The following is a 17,845-nucleotide window of genomic DNA, read 5'->3' on the forward strand; positions in this document are numbered from 1 at the left end:
CCTACTTTAAAAGCTAATTCGTCAGCTCACTAGCATCCCCCGGCTGAATAAAGGGTAAATAAATTACACTCGGAGATGGTCAGCATTTAAGCAACATCATTATGGGAGATTAAAAGAAAAACAGCGTATTATCGCGATAATTACTATTTTTGACTGCGACTAGACAAGCTGACCCAAAGTATAATCCATCGTCTTGGAAACGCTCTAATACGGAAGATCGCGAGGCCCATAGGAGCCGAAACGCGAAGGTTGTCAGGAGCAGCAGTAGGAGGCCACGGCTGGACAGTGTCTGACGTGGAAAGTGTCAGCACTGAGTAAGAAACTTCGGGCCAAAACAAGCCTCGAGAACAAAATCCCCGCAGTTCTCTGTAAGCTCCTGTGGGTTTCACAGAGGACAGCACAATGAGTCTGGATAAGGCGAAGCTGTGTGATTCACTGTTAACCTGGGTAAGTTTGACAGTAGCAACATTTCGAGCAAGGCTAACCGCCGGCTAAGAGGTGTCAGCAGGTGTTAGCAAATGTGGAGAATTACGGCTTTACTTTTGGAAGTTGTGGGCTCACGTAATTGATAAGGGGCATCTTTACCGACTTGGTCAATTAAACGCTTGGTGTTTTAAGTTGTAAGCTAACTGTCACTAGCCAGCCGAGCTAATTGGCTTTGTAAACACATTGGAGGTTTGCTCCTGGTGGTCTGCTTTATCTGTTATCCATGTTAGCAAACTGACTGCGTTGTCAGCAAATTAACTGCCAGAAAAACAAACCCAAATAGCTTAGTGTAAGCTGAGAGGCCTAAGGAGTAATGTTAGGCTATCCAACACAGCCACGTTATTTTCAAAGCTCAGAGCAAATCCACCTGTTTGGCTCCTTTCTACAAAGAGGTGTGAAGACTTGGACTGAACTAAGACACCAACTAATAATAGCATGCTAAGCAGGGCTGTAATCCCCCATTGCTGCTTAGTTTTTTTTTTTTTTATTTAAGTTATGTTTAGAAAGCTTGAGCAGCTTTACACAAAATACCCAAATACATAAATCCCCCTTCTTTCTTTAAATTTGGGTTCCAAGGAGCCAGGCTTTCTTGGAAGTTTTTAAAAATGATCTTGAGCAATTGTTCTTTAGACTTTCTGAAGGTCTTTCAAAGTTTCTTTTAACATCGGCTACTTTTTTACTCATTGTCCAGTCCAGTCCTCGTATCTGACCATTCTCAAAGAAATGTTTTTGTGTTTTTAAGCCACTCAACACTGACCTATGAATTATTCAAGCATAAAAAGACACCCAACTCAACGGATGAGCTAGTGTTGTCTACACAGACAAAATAGAGAACCAGTTTTAAATTGTATCTTTAGGCTTTACTAGCAGCAATATAACTTGTTCCTATTCCCAGTGATAACACAGGTTGACAGGCATAAAATGGTATTTATATAAAGAAGGTGATTCACAAAGAGCTGTTGGCTGAAAACTTCACATCTCAGCATGGTGTGCAGTGTTCCTTAAAAATGTAAGGAAACTGAACAGGTCGTGGATGAAAGATGTACCAAGGATCAAAGACTATATACAGCAGAGGAGCAGAATATAAAATCGTGGCCTTTAACAATGGAAAAAATTAGATGCATCAAGTTCCTCAGTTGACCCATCTACTGATTACTGATCAGAAATAGTCTCAGTGGAAATGTGGAGGTCAATAAGCCATTCTTAAGGGAAGAAGGCAAGGACAGAAGGCTGAGCTATGCCAAAGTGGAACTGAATTTAAAATGGGTGGTAACAGATCTGGTGGAGTGATGAATCCAAATTTGAAAATGTTGTTCAGATTTAGGCTGCTCTACAGAGGAGATCAGGAGAGAGTACAACAGTGAGACTCTACAGCCTTCTGTAAAACACAGGGAAGGCTCTGTATGGTATGGTGTTGGCTTTCAGTCAATATTTTTGGGATCTTTTCAAAATTGATGGAACTATGAATGCAGAAAAGTGTAATACCATCTGGGAACCATCTAATTGGTAATCATTCTATTTATCAGTATGACAGTGATCTCAAACACCCTGGCAATGCAATGAAAGCATACCCAAATAGAAAAACACACAAGACAACACCATCAGTCATGGATTGGCTTCCCTAGAGTCCAGTCACCAAACATTAAAGCATTGTTCTGTTCAAGATGATTCCACAAACGGCAAATACCAAATATGTATTTTCAAGTTTGTTAGAATTGTATAAATCACGTTTTCCCTAACTTACATTTATGTTTGTCGATGTTTCAATAAATCACTGCACCCATTTCCCATTTTCCTAATGATTCAAGATTTTTGCACAGTGCTGTTTAGAATGGGGATATTAGATTCATTTATTTAATGTAGTAATGTTTTCACCCTGGTTTAGTTTAATGTAATGTTGCTGTACATTAAATGTCAAAACATTGAAAGGTTTCTTTCTTTAATAACCAGCTCTTTAATGTCTTCACTCTCAGTTACAGACATTTCAGGTGCCATCGTGCAACAGCAAGCACGACCTGACAAGCGGAGTGGCCATTGCACATGTACTGCACAGAATGTAAGCACAAGCAGTATGTCACCAGTGTTGTTTCCACTAACTGCACGATTGTCTTCTGGAGATTTATTCAGAACTTACTCACTGAAATTTGCTTATCTGTATAATTTTGAATTGCCATTAAGTCCATTATCTATGCAAAATGTAGCCAGTTAAACAGTAAATGTTACCCAGACATGGCTCTGAATACCTCAGGCATCGGTGTGATTTTGTTTTTTTTAAATAAATAAAGTGATGTGTGCAGGCTTAATCACATCAACCAATTATTGGAAAATACACATTTGGAAAACAGATTTTTAATCAACCTATTTTAGCTGTAGCTTCTTCTTTATCATTATTCCCATGCTGTGTAGCTTTTAATGAATAGTTTTACTCTGTCATTGTGCCTGAAGGGACAGAAACACAGGGTCTCACTGCCCTGTGGCCTTGTGTTATCAATCTCAGTATCCAGAGATGTCGTCGTTACAATTCTCTTGTGCTCTCATTAACAGAGACCCTTCTTGGTTTAATGAGACATGGCTAGGCAGGATCAAGGAGGAGAGCGGGGCGAACTGGCGCCTCAAGGTAATTTGTGAAACGGCATGATATGACAGAACACCCTGTAGTTATCTAGAATGACTAAAATCAAAGATCTTTTTTTAAATTCTTCTGCTTGATTAATGAAAGTGTTATGATTGTAACCCCATTTCATTCTTTCAGGTCAGCAATTTGAAAAAGATTCTGAAAAGCATGATGGAATATTATCACGATGTAAGAAACTTTTGCTGATTTCGCCTTCATTTTTCATGTGCTGCTTGACTCGAGCCTACCAGCTCACTTTTCTGTTTCGTGAACAGGTGCTCGGTCACCAGGTGTCTGATGAGCATATGCCAGACGTGAACCTGATAGGAGAGATGGGAGATGTCACAGAACTGGGAAAGCTGGTACAGCTCGTGTTGGGTTGTGCAGTCAGCTGCGAGAAGAAACAAGGTAGGCCTGTACACAAGTACATTTCTTCTGCTTTCATTTAGGAATAAATGCCTCATAATCACTGCTGAGAAGATATTTGTCAGCATGAAAACACAAAAATGCAATTCAGTGATCTCAAGTCATTTAGAAATGCTCACACGGATGGCAACTTTATTTGGACTACAGCTGTATTTAGCAGCTGGCCACTCACTTTATACCCAACTGCTTGCAAAGCATAATATGACATGACATACTATCATGGTGGCCAGATGGCCTTGTTTTCCTCCTCCATCCTTGAATAGACACTTTCTGGATTTTTTTTTTTTTTTTTTTTATATTTTTTTGTAAATGTTTTAAAAAAATGGACTGACCTCTTGCCAACATAAACATTCATTAGGGGATTAGGAGTAACATTAGGAGACGAGGCTGCTGGTTAACTGCTATATATGGCAACTGTGTTGAAGCACAAGATTAAAAGGTGCTAGAATCAGCATTCTTGTTATTATAGTAAATACATTTTTATTCTGCTGAGTCGTAGAAGTAAAGAAGATGTCTCACACTTGTGGGTTTGCTTTTCAATAGCTGGGAAAGGCAGTGACTAAACTGCTATGAGATCTAGAAGGAGGGGGAAACAAATTTTTCAAATGTGGAAATTAATTGCTGCACAACTATACCAGTAATTGGCACAGAGTGTGCAAGTGTGAGCACCTCCTGAAAGTTTTCTGGTCTGCAGCATTCGGGTGTGTGTTAACACAATACCACAGTCTTTCCAGTGTGAACATCCTATCAAATTCACCCCAAGGACAGACTGTTCAGCACTCAGAGAAACAGCAAATAACCCAAGATCTACATCTCAGACACTACAGAACTCAGTCAACATGTTAAATGTTGATGTTCAAGACAGCGCAATTAGAAAAAGACTAAAGGAGTATGGCCTGTTTGCAAGGGTTGCAGCAGAGAGCCTCCTTCATCTAAAAAGAACATGGCAACACAGCTCAGGTTTCCAAAGCTGCATCTGAAAAAGCCTTAACGATGTCCTTTGGACAGATGAGACCAAAGTGGAAATGTTTGGCTATAATGCACAACACCACATTTGGCGAATAGCAACAACCGCCTCATACCAGCTGATAGCACGGTGGTGGAGGGGAAAATGTTTGGACGTGTTTTACAGCCACAAGACGTGGTTAACTCAGTCATTGAGCTGACCATGAATTCCTCTGTATACCAAAATATTCTAGAGTCAAATGTGAAGCTTTTGACAGCTAAAGCTTCGCTGAAATTAGGTCATGCAACAGGACTCTGATCCCAGACAATCTACAACAGAATGACTGAAAAGGCAACAACAACAAAAAAATCAAGGTGCTGCAATGATCCAAAGTCCAGAGTTCAACCTGATTGAAATTCTGTGGCAGGACCTTAAGAGCTGTGCATAAATGAAATGCTCAATGAAATGCAACACTATAAAGAAGAGTAGGACAAAATTCATCCACAGTGATGAGAGAGTCATACCAGAACTGATTGCTTCAAATTATTGATGTTAAAGGCTATTCAAGCTACTGCAGGATGGAGTGTATTAAGTGTTTGGCATAGACTGCTGCATAGAGTACTAACATAAGAAGACTCATTTAATCATACATGCATATACTGCAGGTGTGGGGGAACTCCAGGCCTCAAGGGTAAATTCTAGATCTGTCCTTGATCCAAAACAGCTTGTTTAAATGGCTAAATAACCTCCTCCTCATGTCTTAAAGTTCTCCAGAGGCCTGGTAATGAACTATTCATTTGATTCAGGTGTGTTGACTCAGGGTGAGATCTAAAACCTGCTAGACCCTCGAGGCCTGGAGTTCCCAACCCCTGGTATACTGGATAGTTGGCTTAAGGTGGTTCATTAGTTATCAACTTTCCTTTGAAAATGAATATTTTTTTTATTCCTCATTTCACAAATGGCAGAAAGATTGACCCATCCAGATGTGCACTCTTTTTACTTCCTGTGTTCTTCCTGTGAAATAAGCAGTGTTGGACATTTTGCATCTTGCATACAGAAATACACATTTATTAAATTGGTGATAATGATGGAGACATGTTGGCATTCTCAAAAAAATAAGGTGTATGCGGTGCTCTTTCTTCTTTGGAGAGGTAAATGTTGGTGGCTTGACACAGAAAAAGTTGGAACAGTTGTTTTTCTCTCAGTTATGGTCTGATCAATTTGTTGACAAGCTGTTTTCCCGTTACTGATAACAGCTCATGAGACAAAAAATGGTCAGGTCAGTTTCACAGAAAATTGACTGTGAAGCTGAGTCGATTTTTACAGCAGTGGTTTGACTTTCATGGGAGCGTGCGTGTGTGTTAATCTGTATTTGGCTGAGACTTCACTGGTCTTTGTTGTCTTCTCCTAAACACAGAGCAAATCCAGCAGATAATGACACTCGAGGAATCTGTCCAGCATGTTGTGATGACTGCCATTCAGGAAGTGAGTGAGCCTCTTTTTCTTTCCTCTTGGTTTACCCTGATTTGCATTAATCTAATTCTTAGTCACGGTTAATTCAAAATCAAAGAAGTCTGGATAAACATAAGACTAAAGAGCATCCCACAGACCCCTACTCTATGCTATTTACAAAGATGCGTTTAGTGTTTATCACCACCAAAGGGACTGTAAAAACCTGGATCATCTTCCAAGGTTTTTACCAAACAAGGTTATTCAGAGAACCAGATAAATCTGCCTTTGGCAAAAGACTGTTATTTTATTTTCCCTGTGGTTGCATTCATTGACTCACTTTCCTGTTTTGTTTTAGCTCTTATCGAAGGAGCCGTCATCTGAACCGGGAAGCCCAGAGACCTACGGGGATTTTGACTATCAGGTAAAAACCCACAACATATTCATTCCCCTACTTGTTTTTTACTTAGATTTGCTACATCCTCTGTTTGTGTTTACTCTCCACTGCTTTGATCAGTGTCAAATCTCCTCTGTCTGCACATCTTTTATTCGCAGTCCAGAAAGTATTATTTTCTGAGTGAGGAGGCAGACGAGAAGGAGGACCTGAGCCAGCGCTGTCGACACCTTGAACATCAGGTTGGTTTACTAAACACGGTTTTGATCATACTTGGCAAACATTTCCTGAGACTTTAAAGATACAATCCTAAGATTTCACTTCAGGTCAATTTGGCAATCAAGTCGGTGGAAACTGAAGAGAAACTCTTTGAGCACACATTGGTTCAACAAATGGTTTTGTTGCACAAGCATCATCTGATTAAGGCCAGTGCTTTTCACACAAGACACAGTAGAGTTACAGCAGTATGTCAGCAGTGCTGGCAAGTTTAAGGTGGATGTTCTGTGCAACCCTGCTAAAAGTGCTTTAAATCTATCATTTTGGTCCTTCACGTCTTTTTCCTGTGAGTACTTGAGTATAAATTCCACTTTTGTTTAGTTTGAACTCGTTTAACAGGAGTTGGAGCAATAAGCATGATTGAGTACAGAAGTACGCTATAAAAACACTGAGACAAAAACCATATAACACTAATGTTGCAGTCCCCCTGTACATGTTGGCCTACATTTATTGGTTAAATTTGATGGGTGTACCAAGTTTGGATGGTTCCCACCTTGGCCGGAGGGGTGTACTATAAAGCAAGATTATTGGATTATTCAGGTTAAAATCAGCGTTTTCAGTGTCTGGAAAGTGGCTCCCTTTTCCCTGGCTACAATACTCTGGTAACTTATGTTAAACATACAACCTGGTCCAGAGCACATTATGTTCCTAGTTGAAAGCGCCACATTTTTACTTATTCCAGCATGCTTTAAGTGGGATAGAAAATGGTATGTTACAGGTTGACAAATTGCATCTATAAACCCTAACACAGTGGTGTCCAAACCTTTACTGTTTAAATGTATAAGGTTTACGGTTTCAGAGTTGTGTGCAGCTCTCACATTAGAAATAAACAGCGGAACGCAGCTATAGAATGAATTCAGTAAATATGAATTTACTTCAAGATGATATATTTACTACGTTGCATGCTTGTGATGATATCGAGTTTGTAATATTAACAATAATGTGTTTAATTGTAGTAGTAGAAGTAGTATAACATTTCATGTCAGACAAGAGAAAGTCTGACTTAACAAAGAAAGTTGATTGTCACTTTCTGGGGTTTTAGGTTTAGGCTTTAACAGAAAGCCGGGCTTTTTTTGACTTGCCTCATAGGACACCCCTCAGTTCTCACTTGTAAAGAAGATTTTGAGCTCAGTGTGTAAGAATATAAAGAGTGGATAGCAGAATAGCTGTTGCTGGGGAGAAATGGTTTGATTGCATGGAAATCTTGAGGATTATAACTTTAAGATGAGTCTCGGGTTTGTTTTATCAATCTTTGAGCTGTTGACTTGAAATTTGAAAAAATAATGCCATTTCATCTCTGCCTACCAGATTTACAGACTCTCAGAGGTTTAGTTTTGCTGTATTTTTTTAGAGAAGCATGTTGTGTGTGTCTGTGCCTGCAATTTTTTTGTGCTCTGGCCTTTTATTGATTAGCCAGCCAAAGGCTTTGTTTGTGTTCCCTTGACTTGTTTTTGCACCACTGAATGTGAGCAGACTAATTCAGACTTTTTTCTTTTTTTTGAAAAAGAGGATCCCAGTCGATAGTTGCATAACATCAAGATAAAACTGACACGTTGCCTTGGGATGGAGCAGTAGCCAACTATAATTTGTACTGCTCCCAGCCCACCTGTTTGTTTACTTACTCAGCCCACGCGTTAGGGATTAGTCATTTGTGTTGTTTTGAAAGCTATTTACTGTTACTGGTTTGGTGCTAAAGCATGCAATCTGTCCTTAAAGTTCAGTGTAGGGTTTTGCTGTATTCAGACTGGAAAGATATCCTGCAGGTAAGTATGCGCTCCCCTCTCTTAATATTGGAATGCAAGCTTGTTTAACTATGAGCGCCGTTCAGTCTGACACAAACATTTAAAAGTAATGCAGCTCTAAACCACAGCCGGCCCTTTCCTCAAACCAACCACCGTCATCGATGTAGATCTATTCTCCTGCCTACTATTAATGTTACACATGTATTACTTACGGTCCTCAATGAGCTCTGCATACTCGTCTGCTCATATCACGAGGATCTGCTTTGAACCCTGGGGGTAAAGCTAACAACTGCACTACTGAGAATGTTCCATCTGCTTGAGATCATTGCACACCAGCTGACTAACACACATTTTACAAAAGAGCTTGTGATATTACAGCAAAGCATGTGTTTAAGGTCCTCTTTGCACTGAAAGCGGTGAGTTATCGCTGTTTATCTTGTTTTCTTTCATGAATCTGTCGTGTCCTTGCACTGTGGCTTTTTTGTATATAGGCTGTTTTTTTGCTTCTTTTTGTTATGCTTCAATCTCGACCTTTCCTCTATTGTGTCTCCTTGTCCTGTTTTTCACCCCTTTTTAAAGCTGTAGCTCACCTTCCATCTCTTCTCTCTCAGCAGTCCACTGCACACTCAGTCTTTACACCTCTTTTTGCAATGTTTGTGCTCCGTTTCTCTCTCCCACCCCCCTCCGACAGCTGTCAGTGGCTCTGGAGGAGAAGATGTCCCTGCAGGCAGAGACACGCTCCCTGAAAGAGAAGCTCAGCCTATGCGAATCTCTGGACGCCTCCACCACTGCCATCACTGGCAAGAAGCTGCTGCTGCTGCAGAGTCAGATGGAGCAGCTTCAGGAGGAAAACTACAGGTGCAAGTGGTACATAAGTACTTAGGAAAACAACACGGGGTTTATAATGAGTGTCTCAGTCATCAACTCTTTAAACAGATGTGGTAGTGATAGTATAAAATTTCAGCCCTCGTTCATAACATATGAGTCAAATTTATAAAGACATGCAAATCAGATGCCGTTGAGTCAGCTGTTCCTTTGAGTGTCTTTCAAAGTCATCCAGTTATATTAACCACTGTATATCTCAGACTGGAGAACGGCAGAGACGACATGCGTGTGCGGGCAGAGATACTGGAGCGCGAGTTGGCCGAGCTGCAGCTACGGAACGAAGACCTGACCAGCCTGGCGCAGGAGGCCCAGGCCCTCAAAGACGAGATGGACATCCTCAGGTGAGAGCAGCTCGAACAGATCGAGTTCAGTTGATCATGAAAATGTAAACAAGTCAGTTATACAGTGGTTATTATGTAAGGAGTGGTGCAGGCCTTTTTGCAAGCTCACAAGTTTGTAGTGAAAGAAACTGCAGAAAGTTGCGCTTTGTGGGCGTTTGGTCACATGGACACTAAGTGTTTGTGTTCATGCTTTGCAGGCTTTTTTGAATGCATTACATTCACAGTTTACAAGTGTTTTACATATAAAGGTTTTCCTTGTGTCAAAACGGGAAATTGTAAACATTTGCTAACAACTTCTGCTGAGCTACTACTTCAGGAACTGTGAATAAAACAACTGCTAAAGCCAACAATCAGAAGGTCCTGCTAGTAAATATTGTATGTGTATTACAGGGTGCAATGCTTCTTTTATTATACAAAGATTGTTTTAAATATATTTGCTTCTGTCCAACAAATTCAGTGTTTCCTTCTGTTTGAGTAGTAGTTGCAAAAAACAGTGGATGAGTTGAAGTTTCTTGGCATATTTGAAGATTGATCTCTGTAGAAGAGGCAAAAACTTTAAACAGTCTTGATCCTGAGTCCAAAAGTATCGATACACATACTAATACAGTGTTGGTAAATTCTTAATATCAAGAATGTTGATAATGACGAGCCTTTTCCTTTAAGTAGTAGTTCAAACTGATAATAGATGAACTCACAGAAGCAACCCCCATGCTGCCCACACACAGATGTCCATTCAGCTCTCTCTGACATCTGTGTTGATAATACAAATTTTCATGCATTGACACCGGCTTGCGTCAGAGTACACATCTACATGGACGCATTGTGTTAAGTATAACTCATATTCCTCTGCTGGTGCTCGATGCCTCCCACGCTATGCTTTCCTTCCCCCTCAGGCACTCGTCTGACCGGGTGAACCAGCTCGAGGCGATGGTGGAGACGTACAAGAGGAAGCTGGAGGACCTGGGAGACCTGCGCAGACAGGTGCGCCTCCTGGAAGAGCACAACACTGTGTACATGCAACGCACATGCGAGCTGGAGGAGGAGCTTCGCAGGGCCAACGCTGTCCGCAGTCAGCTGGACACCTACAAGAGACAGGCAAGCTGTGCTTTTGCCTGTTCCTGTGCTGGGACATCCAAGAGATGTGAAACACATTCTGGCTCGTACACGTGTTTGGAAACCCTTTTCATTTATTCATTTATTTATTTTAAATAGAGCACTCTGGCTGACTGTATGCTCTCTGACTTGCAGGCTCATGAGCTTCACACCAAGCACTCAGCAGAGGCCATGAAAGCTGAGAAGTGGCAGTTTGAGTACAAGAACCTTCACGACAAGTACGACGCACTGCTGAAGGAGAAAGAAGTGAGTCGGAGAGCATTTTTGAGAAATTAAAAAAAACAGTTTTTATATGGGGGGAAATGTGCACATCGTCTACAGAGTGTTTTTGTACACTGAGGCCCTCTCATTTCCCTCTCGGTCTAGTAATAGTTTTGATTTCAGTGATGACAAATGATGTTTAGATTGGCGTTTGTTGTGATCATTACAGAAAGCGCTTCCCTACATGGAGAATTGTGTCCTGGTAGATACTGTACTATTCTTCAGCGGACTCCTACATCCTGTGTCAATTCTAGTAGCTTCTGCAGTCAAGGAGTGATTAATTTTCTCGCTTACTTGTGGGTGTAATTAGGAAACGTGCTAATATGACGTGGATACTTGCATTTGCTCTGTCTCTGTCTGGACTGCATTGCATCCAAGTCCAGATATAGAAAACCTGACGCTACATGGATCTTAAGGTGTTTTGCTGTCCTTTGTTTTCCAGCGTCTGATCGCAGAAAGAGACACACTGCGGGAGACAAACGATGAGCTCAGGTGTGCACAAGTCCAGCAGAGGTATCTCAGTGGAGCAGGTGAGTTGAAAGCATAGGTATGGCTAGAAAACACCTAAAACAATGGGCTTTACTGAGAAATATGTCACACACTGTTGAAGAAAAAAAAAAACATAAGGAAACTTGGAAGTTGGACCCTTAAATCTCTGTGGCACAGATTCAGGAAAGTGTTGGAAACATTTCTCAGAGATTTGACATGATAGCATCACACAGCTACTGCAGATTTGTCAGCTGCACATCCACGATGTTAATCTCCCGTTCCACCAAATCCTAAAGGTGCTCTAGATCTGGTGACTGGACACTACTTGAGTACAGTAAACTCGGTGTTAAGGAATGGTGTGTCATCCTGCTGTAAGCAGCCATCAGAAGATGGTCATAAAGGGGTGGACATGGTCAGTGAGACACATGAGGAGACTACACAGATCACTCCTAATTAAACTAAAATCACTTTTCTTTCCCATTCAGATGTTCAGTCCACATCTACATACATAGATGCTTTTTGTTGCTGTCATGTGATTGGCTGATTAGATATTTTTGTAACTGAGCAATTAAACTGGTGTACCTAATAAAGTGGCCAGTGAGTGTAATTGTAATACTAAAGAGTTTTGGGGGGGGATTGTAAACATTTACAGTGGAAAAATTTCTCAGGCTGAAATCGGCCTTTTTAGTAAACTTGGTCAAGTGTCCAGCTGACAGTGTGTGCGAGTCCTTCATCCAAATGCAGTCAGATAACAGTGGTTCTGGTTCAGAGGTCATCATCCTCTGCACCGCTTACTAGAAAGGAAGCCAAGAACCTTCTCTAAAGAGTGATTCAGCTCCACAGCCATAATTCAGTTTAATTCAGTTTAATTTCTCTATCACAACAGTCGCCTCAAAGTGCCTCATATCATATATCATATTTTTCATTATTGAGCTCCTTATTTTATTCTGTTAATCGTTTTAAATGTAGTTCAGTTCTATTGAATTTGGGATCTTCAGTGTGATTTCTGTGCAACTATTTTGTTTTAAGGGGGGGGTTGTTTGTTTGTGCTGTTTCACTTTATCAAACTGTTTTGGGGTTGGGGTATTTTGTTTGGTTTTGTTGTTTTTTTTGGGGGTAACACAGGAATTACTCGACTTTTGCGATGATTTGTTTATCTGACTGTCTTTCTCTCTGCAGGAGGCTTGTGTGACAGCGGTGACGCGGTTGAAAACCTGGCTGCAGAGATCATGCCAACTGAGATCAAGTATGTCTGTTTGCACATTTCAATGTTTTCTTTTGTTTGGTGTTTTTTAACCATAATAAGAAGGCCGTTTTATTTTAAGTCTACACAAACATGCCTCGGTGTAACTTTCACTCACGCACTCACTCGTGCCATGTGTACATTCTTGCTAACACAACCACAAAAGTTTATTTTTAGAAAGTGGACATTGCGTGCCAAATAGCGACACATGGCGCGTTTGGCCTGGGCGTTGGTGGATAGAAGTTTCGTTCATGCTTCCATTTGCAGCCGCCATTCTCTAACCCATTTATTTTATCCCCACCCCTCTTTTTCCCTTCACCTCCTGTCGCCCCGCTCTTATCATTGCTGCTTTGACAGGGAGACAGTTGTTCGTCTCCAAAGTGAAAACAAGATGCTGTGCGTCCAAGAGGAGACCTACCGACAGAAACTTGTGGAAGTTCAGGCTGAGCTGGAGGAGGCTCAACGCAGCAAGAATGGGCTAGAAACTCAGAACAGGTAGGGGTGTGTGTGTGTGTGTGTGTGTGTGTGTGTGTGTGCGCACACTCTTCTTTCAGCAGTGTTAAATAACCAGTCTGCTTCTAGGCCACCATACTGTGCGTTCCTGGACATTAAGCTGGTTGTTTGGCTGATAGGAGGAGTTATATCTGCCTAAATGTCAACTCACCCTCTGGACTGTGTGTTTAACTGAACTGTGTGGGCTGGACTGGAGGACAGACAAGCAGAAAGCCAGATTGTCCCTCGACTCAGTGTGTGTGTTTGTGTGTGTGTGTGTGTGTGTGTGTTTACATGCCTGTGGGCATGTGGACATGTGGGTGGACTGTGTGTGTGTGTGTGTGTGTGTGTACGTTTGTGTGTGTGTGTCCATTGCAACACCAGGCCCAGGGTGTGGGAAGCATCCTCAGCAACAGTACCAGGAGGAGAGGAGTGGAGTGAGCATGCTCAGTAGAGCAGAGCAGTGAATGGCCAGGCGGCACAGTCGGTGCCTGCAGCAGATGTACAAGGACCTACTTGATACTTTGCAAACATCTTCCACCCACAGTAGCAGCAGCTTAATAAGTTTGTGTTGCATCTTTCACGTCTTTTACCATCTGCCTCTCTATAAACCCTTTTCCTTCTCTAGTCATGCCCTCTCCCCCCACACACCTCCCTCCTTTTTGTTTTTTTTCCTCCTTCTCTTCCCAACCTTTCCTCTCATTCTTACCCCGTGTTTCCCTTATTTTCCTCTTTCCAAGGCTGAACCAGCAGCAGATCTCAGAGCTGCGTTCTCAAGTCGAGGAGCTCCAGAAAGCACTCCAGGAGCAGGACAGCAAGAACGAGGACGTGAGTAGAAAGACCGGTTTGCTTCTCATCTGCCCACTTCTGCTATTACATAACTCAACACAATCAAGCTGACAGAATATTGGCAGCATATACACAGTGTGCAACTGACTTTTTTTTTTCTTATCAGTTTTACCTTGAAGAAGTGAAATATAAGATGCGAGATTAAATTTTAACCAACAAAGTCATTTATTATGTATATGCTCAAGTTATTAAAGGCATGGTATTTATATGGCACACTGAGTATATTGAAACGATTAGTTCTGAAATCACTCTGCCTTTGAGGACCGCATTGTTTGTTCTCCTACTTTGATACATGTTGTGTGGGAATTTAACCCGTGTTTGCTGTGGTGATTCACCGGTAACGCCTGCCCCTCTGTGTCTGTCTCTCTCCGCCTGCCCCCACCGATCAACTCTGCCAAAATCAGGCCATCGTAAGTACGGCCCGCCCTCTCTCCAACTGGCCTATGATTTGACTCTGACACCTTGACTTTCACAGCTTATTGTGTGTGTGTGTGTGTGTGTGTGTGTGTGTGTGTGTGTGTGTGTGTGTGTGTTTGTGTTTAAATGTGCCATTTTAAGTACAATGGATTTTAAGTTTCTTTCTTTTCTTCTTCTTTGAAGTCGTCCTTATTGAAGAAAAAGCTTGAGGAGCACCTGTGAGTATTATTTTTCTGCTGCTTACTGATGTCTGTCTGCCTTCTGTGCTGCAAACAAAAGTGAACTCACACAAGTATCGATGTGTGTACTGTTCCAGGGAGAAGCTCCAGGAGGCCCAGTCAGAACTGCAAAAGAAAAAAGAGGTCATTGATGACCTGGAGCCCAAAGTAGACAGCAACAGTAAGAAATGTCATGTAGATGGTATTCAGAAGAAGTTCAGCTTTGTTCCTTTCCAAAACACAAATTTGTTGTTCCTTCTAGTGGCTAAGAAGATTGATGAACTCCAGGAGATCCTGCGGAAGAAGGACGAGGACATGAAGCAGATGGAGCAGCGATACAAACGCTACGTGGAGAAGGCGAGAACGGTCAGTGGTTATAGGAGTACTGCACCTTTTATTTCACACATTTTTAAAGACTTCTACCTTTTTAAATATCAGAAAAAATTATGTTCTAAGCGCTTTAAATGAATATCCTGTTGTGTGCAGGTGATCAAAACCCTGGATCCTAAGCAGCAGCCAGTGGTTCCTGACATTCAGGCCCTGAAAAACCAGCTGACAGAGAAGGAGAGAAGAATCCAGCATCTGGAGGTATGAACCTCTGACTCTGAGAGACAAGTGTGCTTCCATCAGCGCTGTAAATCTCACTTATGCATGATGATGGTGTTCCTTTTATACAGCATGATTATGAGAAGAGCAGGGCCAGGCATGACCAGGAGGAGAAACTCATCATCAGTGCCTGGTACAACATGGTGAGCGAGCGTGTAAATACACAAAAGCTCAAACAGGAACTACATCCACACCACCCAATCCCTCACTCCTTCATCTTTCTCTTTCCTCTGCTCTCTTTACCTGTCAGGGAATGGCGCTGCATCAGAAAGTGTCTGGTGAGCAGCTGGGCTCCTCCAACCAGGCCATGTCCTTCCTCGCTCAGCAGAGACAACTCACCAACGCAAGGAGGGGCCTGACACGACACCACCCGAGATGAGACACTGAGGCGTGACAGTTAGCCTCAAATGAAAAGCAAAGTGCACACAAGGTGATCCATGTGATCTCTGAGTGTCTTTTGCCTTTTTATGCCTTCACTGGGATCACTGCGCCTCAGTTTTTGTCACGCTGCTGCTGCCCCCTGCTGGCTCTTACTGATATGAGAAGATTTCTTTTCTCCGTTGGGCTCCAGAGCAGAAGCTCTCTGCTCTGATAAAAAGTAGGAGTTATAGGCCTTAAGAAGAGGCGACTTCACCTTTTAAGGTGACTTTTATTTCCCCTGTAGCCTCTTGGACTCACTTCTTTTTTTGTTTTCCTTGAACATCTATTTAAAATCCTTTTTTTAATTTTTTTTTTTATGTTAAACAGTGAAACAGAACTGGAACAAGTTTTTTCAGGTGCCAGTTTAAATGTGATAGATGACGGAGAAGTTTCACTACTCCAAGTACTACAGAACAAAAGCTGCACAAGCTGTCCTCATACCTCCACTACAGCAGATCGTCACGTTCACTACATTTTGGGTTTTATGTGTTTGCTGAGGATTTTTCTTCTTGTAGCGTTTTTATTTTTAGTCTAAGTTTGAAGTACCTTTGGGAAAAAATTTAAAAATCAAGCGGGTGTGTAACAGCTTTAGTCTCGATTTCTTCTGTATTCTCTTTAAATGCTTTTTTTTTTTTTTTTTTTTTTTCCTTCTCAGCCTTAAATCTGAAACATGTCTTTTGTAAATATTTTCACAGTGTACACCAAAGCACTTTCTCTCTAGAGGGGTGGGTTTGTTCAGTGCCTCGCAAAAGTCTCCCATGCTAGCCCTTTATAGATGAGACTGAACACTGACATGTTTGCAGCGCCAACACTGTTTCTGTCACACTGCAGGTACGTGCTCAAGTCTGGTGATATGACTTTTGTGTATTTTTCTTTTCTGTTGCCTCTAAAAAAAAATTTTTTCATTTTTTATTCCTATCCATAAGACCTCCCCCATCAGGGGGTCTGATTGTGGGTCGGACCTAACTGCACTCTCCACTTTAAACACAAAAACTGGATAACACTATGCGAGAGTCTCTAATCATAAAAACACTAAAAAATATATTAAACTGAGTCAGCTGATGTGCTGTTTGCCGCTGCTAGGTGTTGTTCACGGCTGAGCTGAGCTGGAAGGAAACGTGTTCTTCAATGCGCTGGAATTTTTCCTGTGACAGGAAATCGACAGCAGATTAAAAAGCCTGAGGCACATTTATCAGACACTACGTCTGCCTTTCTTTACAACCGTTGATCAAGTTGTTTTTGTGCGTCCCATGTCAGAGCTGCTGTCCTGTGAATTGTACTTGCCTCTAACAGTTTGTGCTATGATCTACAAAGACCAGAGTCCTGCTGTTGTGTAAACACTTTTTATTTTTTCGTTCTACTGATTTTTTTTTTTTAAGTTGTTTTTTATGGCGTAAAATTATTGCTCCACATATGCATGGTAGAAAGGTTGCATCATGAAATGGTCTCCTAGATTATAGCATAATGTACTTGACACAGGGTTAAATTATTTGTAGTCCTCTCTGTTCTACTTTTTGTACTACAAATAAATGGGATCTTAAGTTAAAGATGGCATTTTGTGTTCTTCTTTTCAGTGCATTCAAAGACTCACTTTCACAGTCCCTTCTGATTTAGACTCACCCAGAGAGGTCTGAGAAAGCACGCCACCCCAGGTTTTATCACTGTGGGCCCTTGTTGTGGGTAGACTTTCATTCTGTCACAGTCCTAAAGGCCAAACCGATTAGTCAAACTTCTCACATCCTTTGTGCAACTGTCAAAACGGTGAAGGCATTGTTTATCCGTCGCACCACTTTTCCACAAGCACATCTCAACGGATTAAAGAGAGGTGGCACATTCAAACATGATGAACAACAGCACAATGTAATAGAATGGCATGTTGGGGGGGGGGGGGCTGGGGCTGTAAGATTCACCTGAGATTTGTTAAGTCTGTACTATGTAACAACCATGAACCACTCCTGATTTCTTTATATTTTTCTGGGAAAATGGGAGATGCAGCAGCTTAAACATTAAGGATTAAAAACAGTTTCTACAATTCAAACAAACTTGAAGTCAGTTTGTATGACCACCTTTATTCTTTAACACACCCTCAACTCTAAGGTAAGATAGCCACCCACTGAGACCATTTCTCATGAGGCTTCACTGAACTCAGATCCTGTGTTGGGTCTCCACTATTTTATT

The 17,845-nt window shown here is 41.6% G+C and overlaps 1 protein-coding gene across 2 annotated transcripts; it reads left to right on the forward strand.

The window, feature by feature from the left end:
- The first annotated feature begins 197 nt into the window (after positions 1-197).
- Positions 198-17,214, forward strand: hook2 (hook microtubule-tethering protein 2). 2 transcript variants are annotated; one of them, XM_084926743.1, is made up of 23 exons: positions 198-447; positions 2,460-2,542; positions 3,031-3,103; positions 3,239-3,289; positions 3,376-3,508; positions 5,890-5,957; positions 6,280-6,345; positions 6,477-6,557; positions 9,025-9,191; positions 9,419-9,559; positions 10,453-10,654; positions 10,808-10,918; positions 11,376-11,463; positions 12,602-12,668; positions 13,023-13,160; positions 13,898-13,985; positions 14,411-14,416; positions 14,607-14,641; positions 14,740-14,822; positions 14,904-15,007; positions 15,128-15,229; positions 15,319-15,390; positions 15,498-17,214. In XM_084926743.1, exons 1-23 carry the CDS (start codon positions 403-405, stop codon positions 15,624-15,626), a joined length of 2,133 nt encoding a protein of 710 aa, XP_084782869.1. In that variant the 5' UTR covers positions 198-402; the 3' UTR covers positions 15,627-17,214. The 2 variants fall into 2 exon arrangements, with proteins under 2 accessions (XP_084782869.1, XP_084782870.1); XM_084926744.1 differs by lacking the exon at positions 14,411-14,416.
- Positions 17,215-17,845: the final 631 nt, after the last annotated feature.

Source organism: Perissodus microlepis, chromosome 4, assembly GCF_051167445.1.
Source record: "Perissodus microlepis isolate ML-2025 ecotype Zambia chromosome 4, ASM5116744v1, whole genome shotgun sequence".
Classification (NCBI taxonomy): Eukaryota; Metazoa; Chordata; class Actinopteri; order Cichliformes; family Cichlidae; genus Perissodus; species Perissodus microlepis.

What these genes read in the sequence shown, in the direction of transcription:
- hook2 (XM_084926743.1), top strand. Translation starts at nt 403, where the DNA reads ATGAGTCTGGATAAGGCGAAGCTGTGTGATTCACTGTTAACCTGG. An exon ending in TGATGGAATATTATCACGAT is followed by an intron (nt 3,290 to 3,375) that starts GTAAGAAACTTT and finishes TTTCGTGAACAG; the next exon opens with GTGCTCGGTCACCAGGTGTC. An exon ending in TGGACACCTACAAGAGACAG is followed by an intron (nt 10,655 to 10,807) that starts GCAAGCTGTGCT and finishes TCTGACTTGCAG; the next exon opens with GCTCATGAGCTTCACACCAA.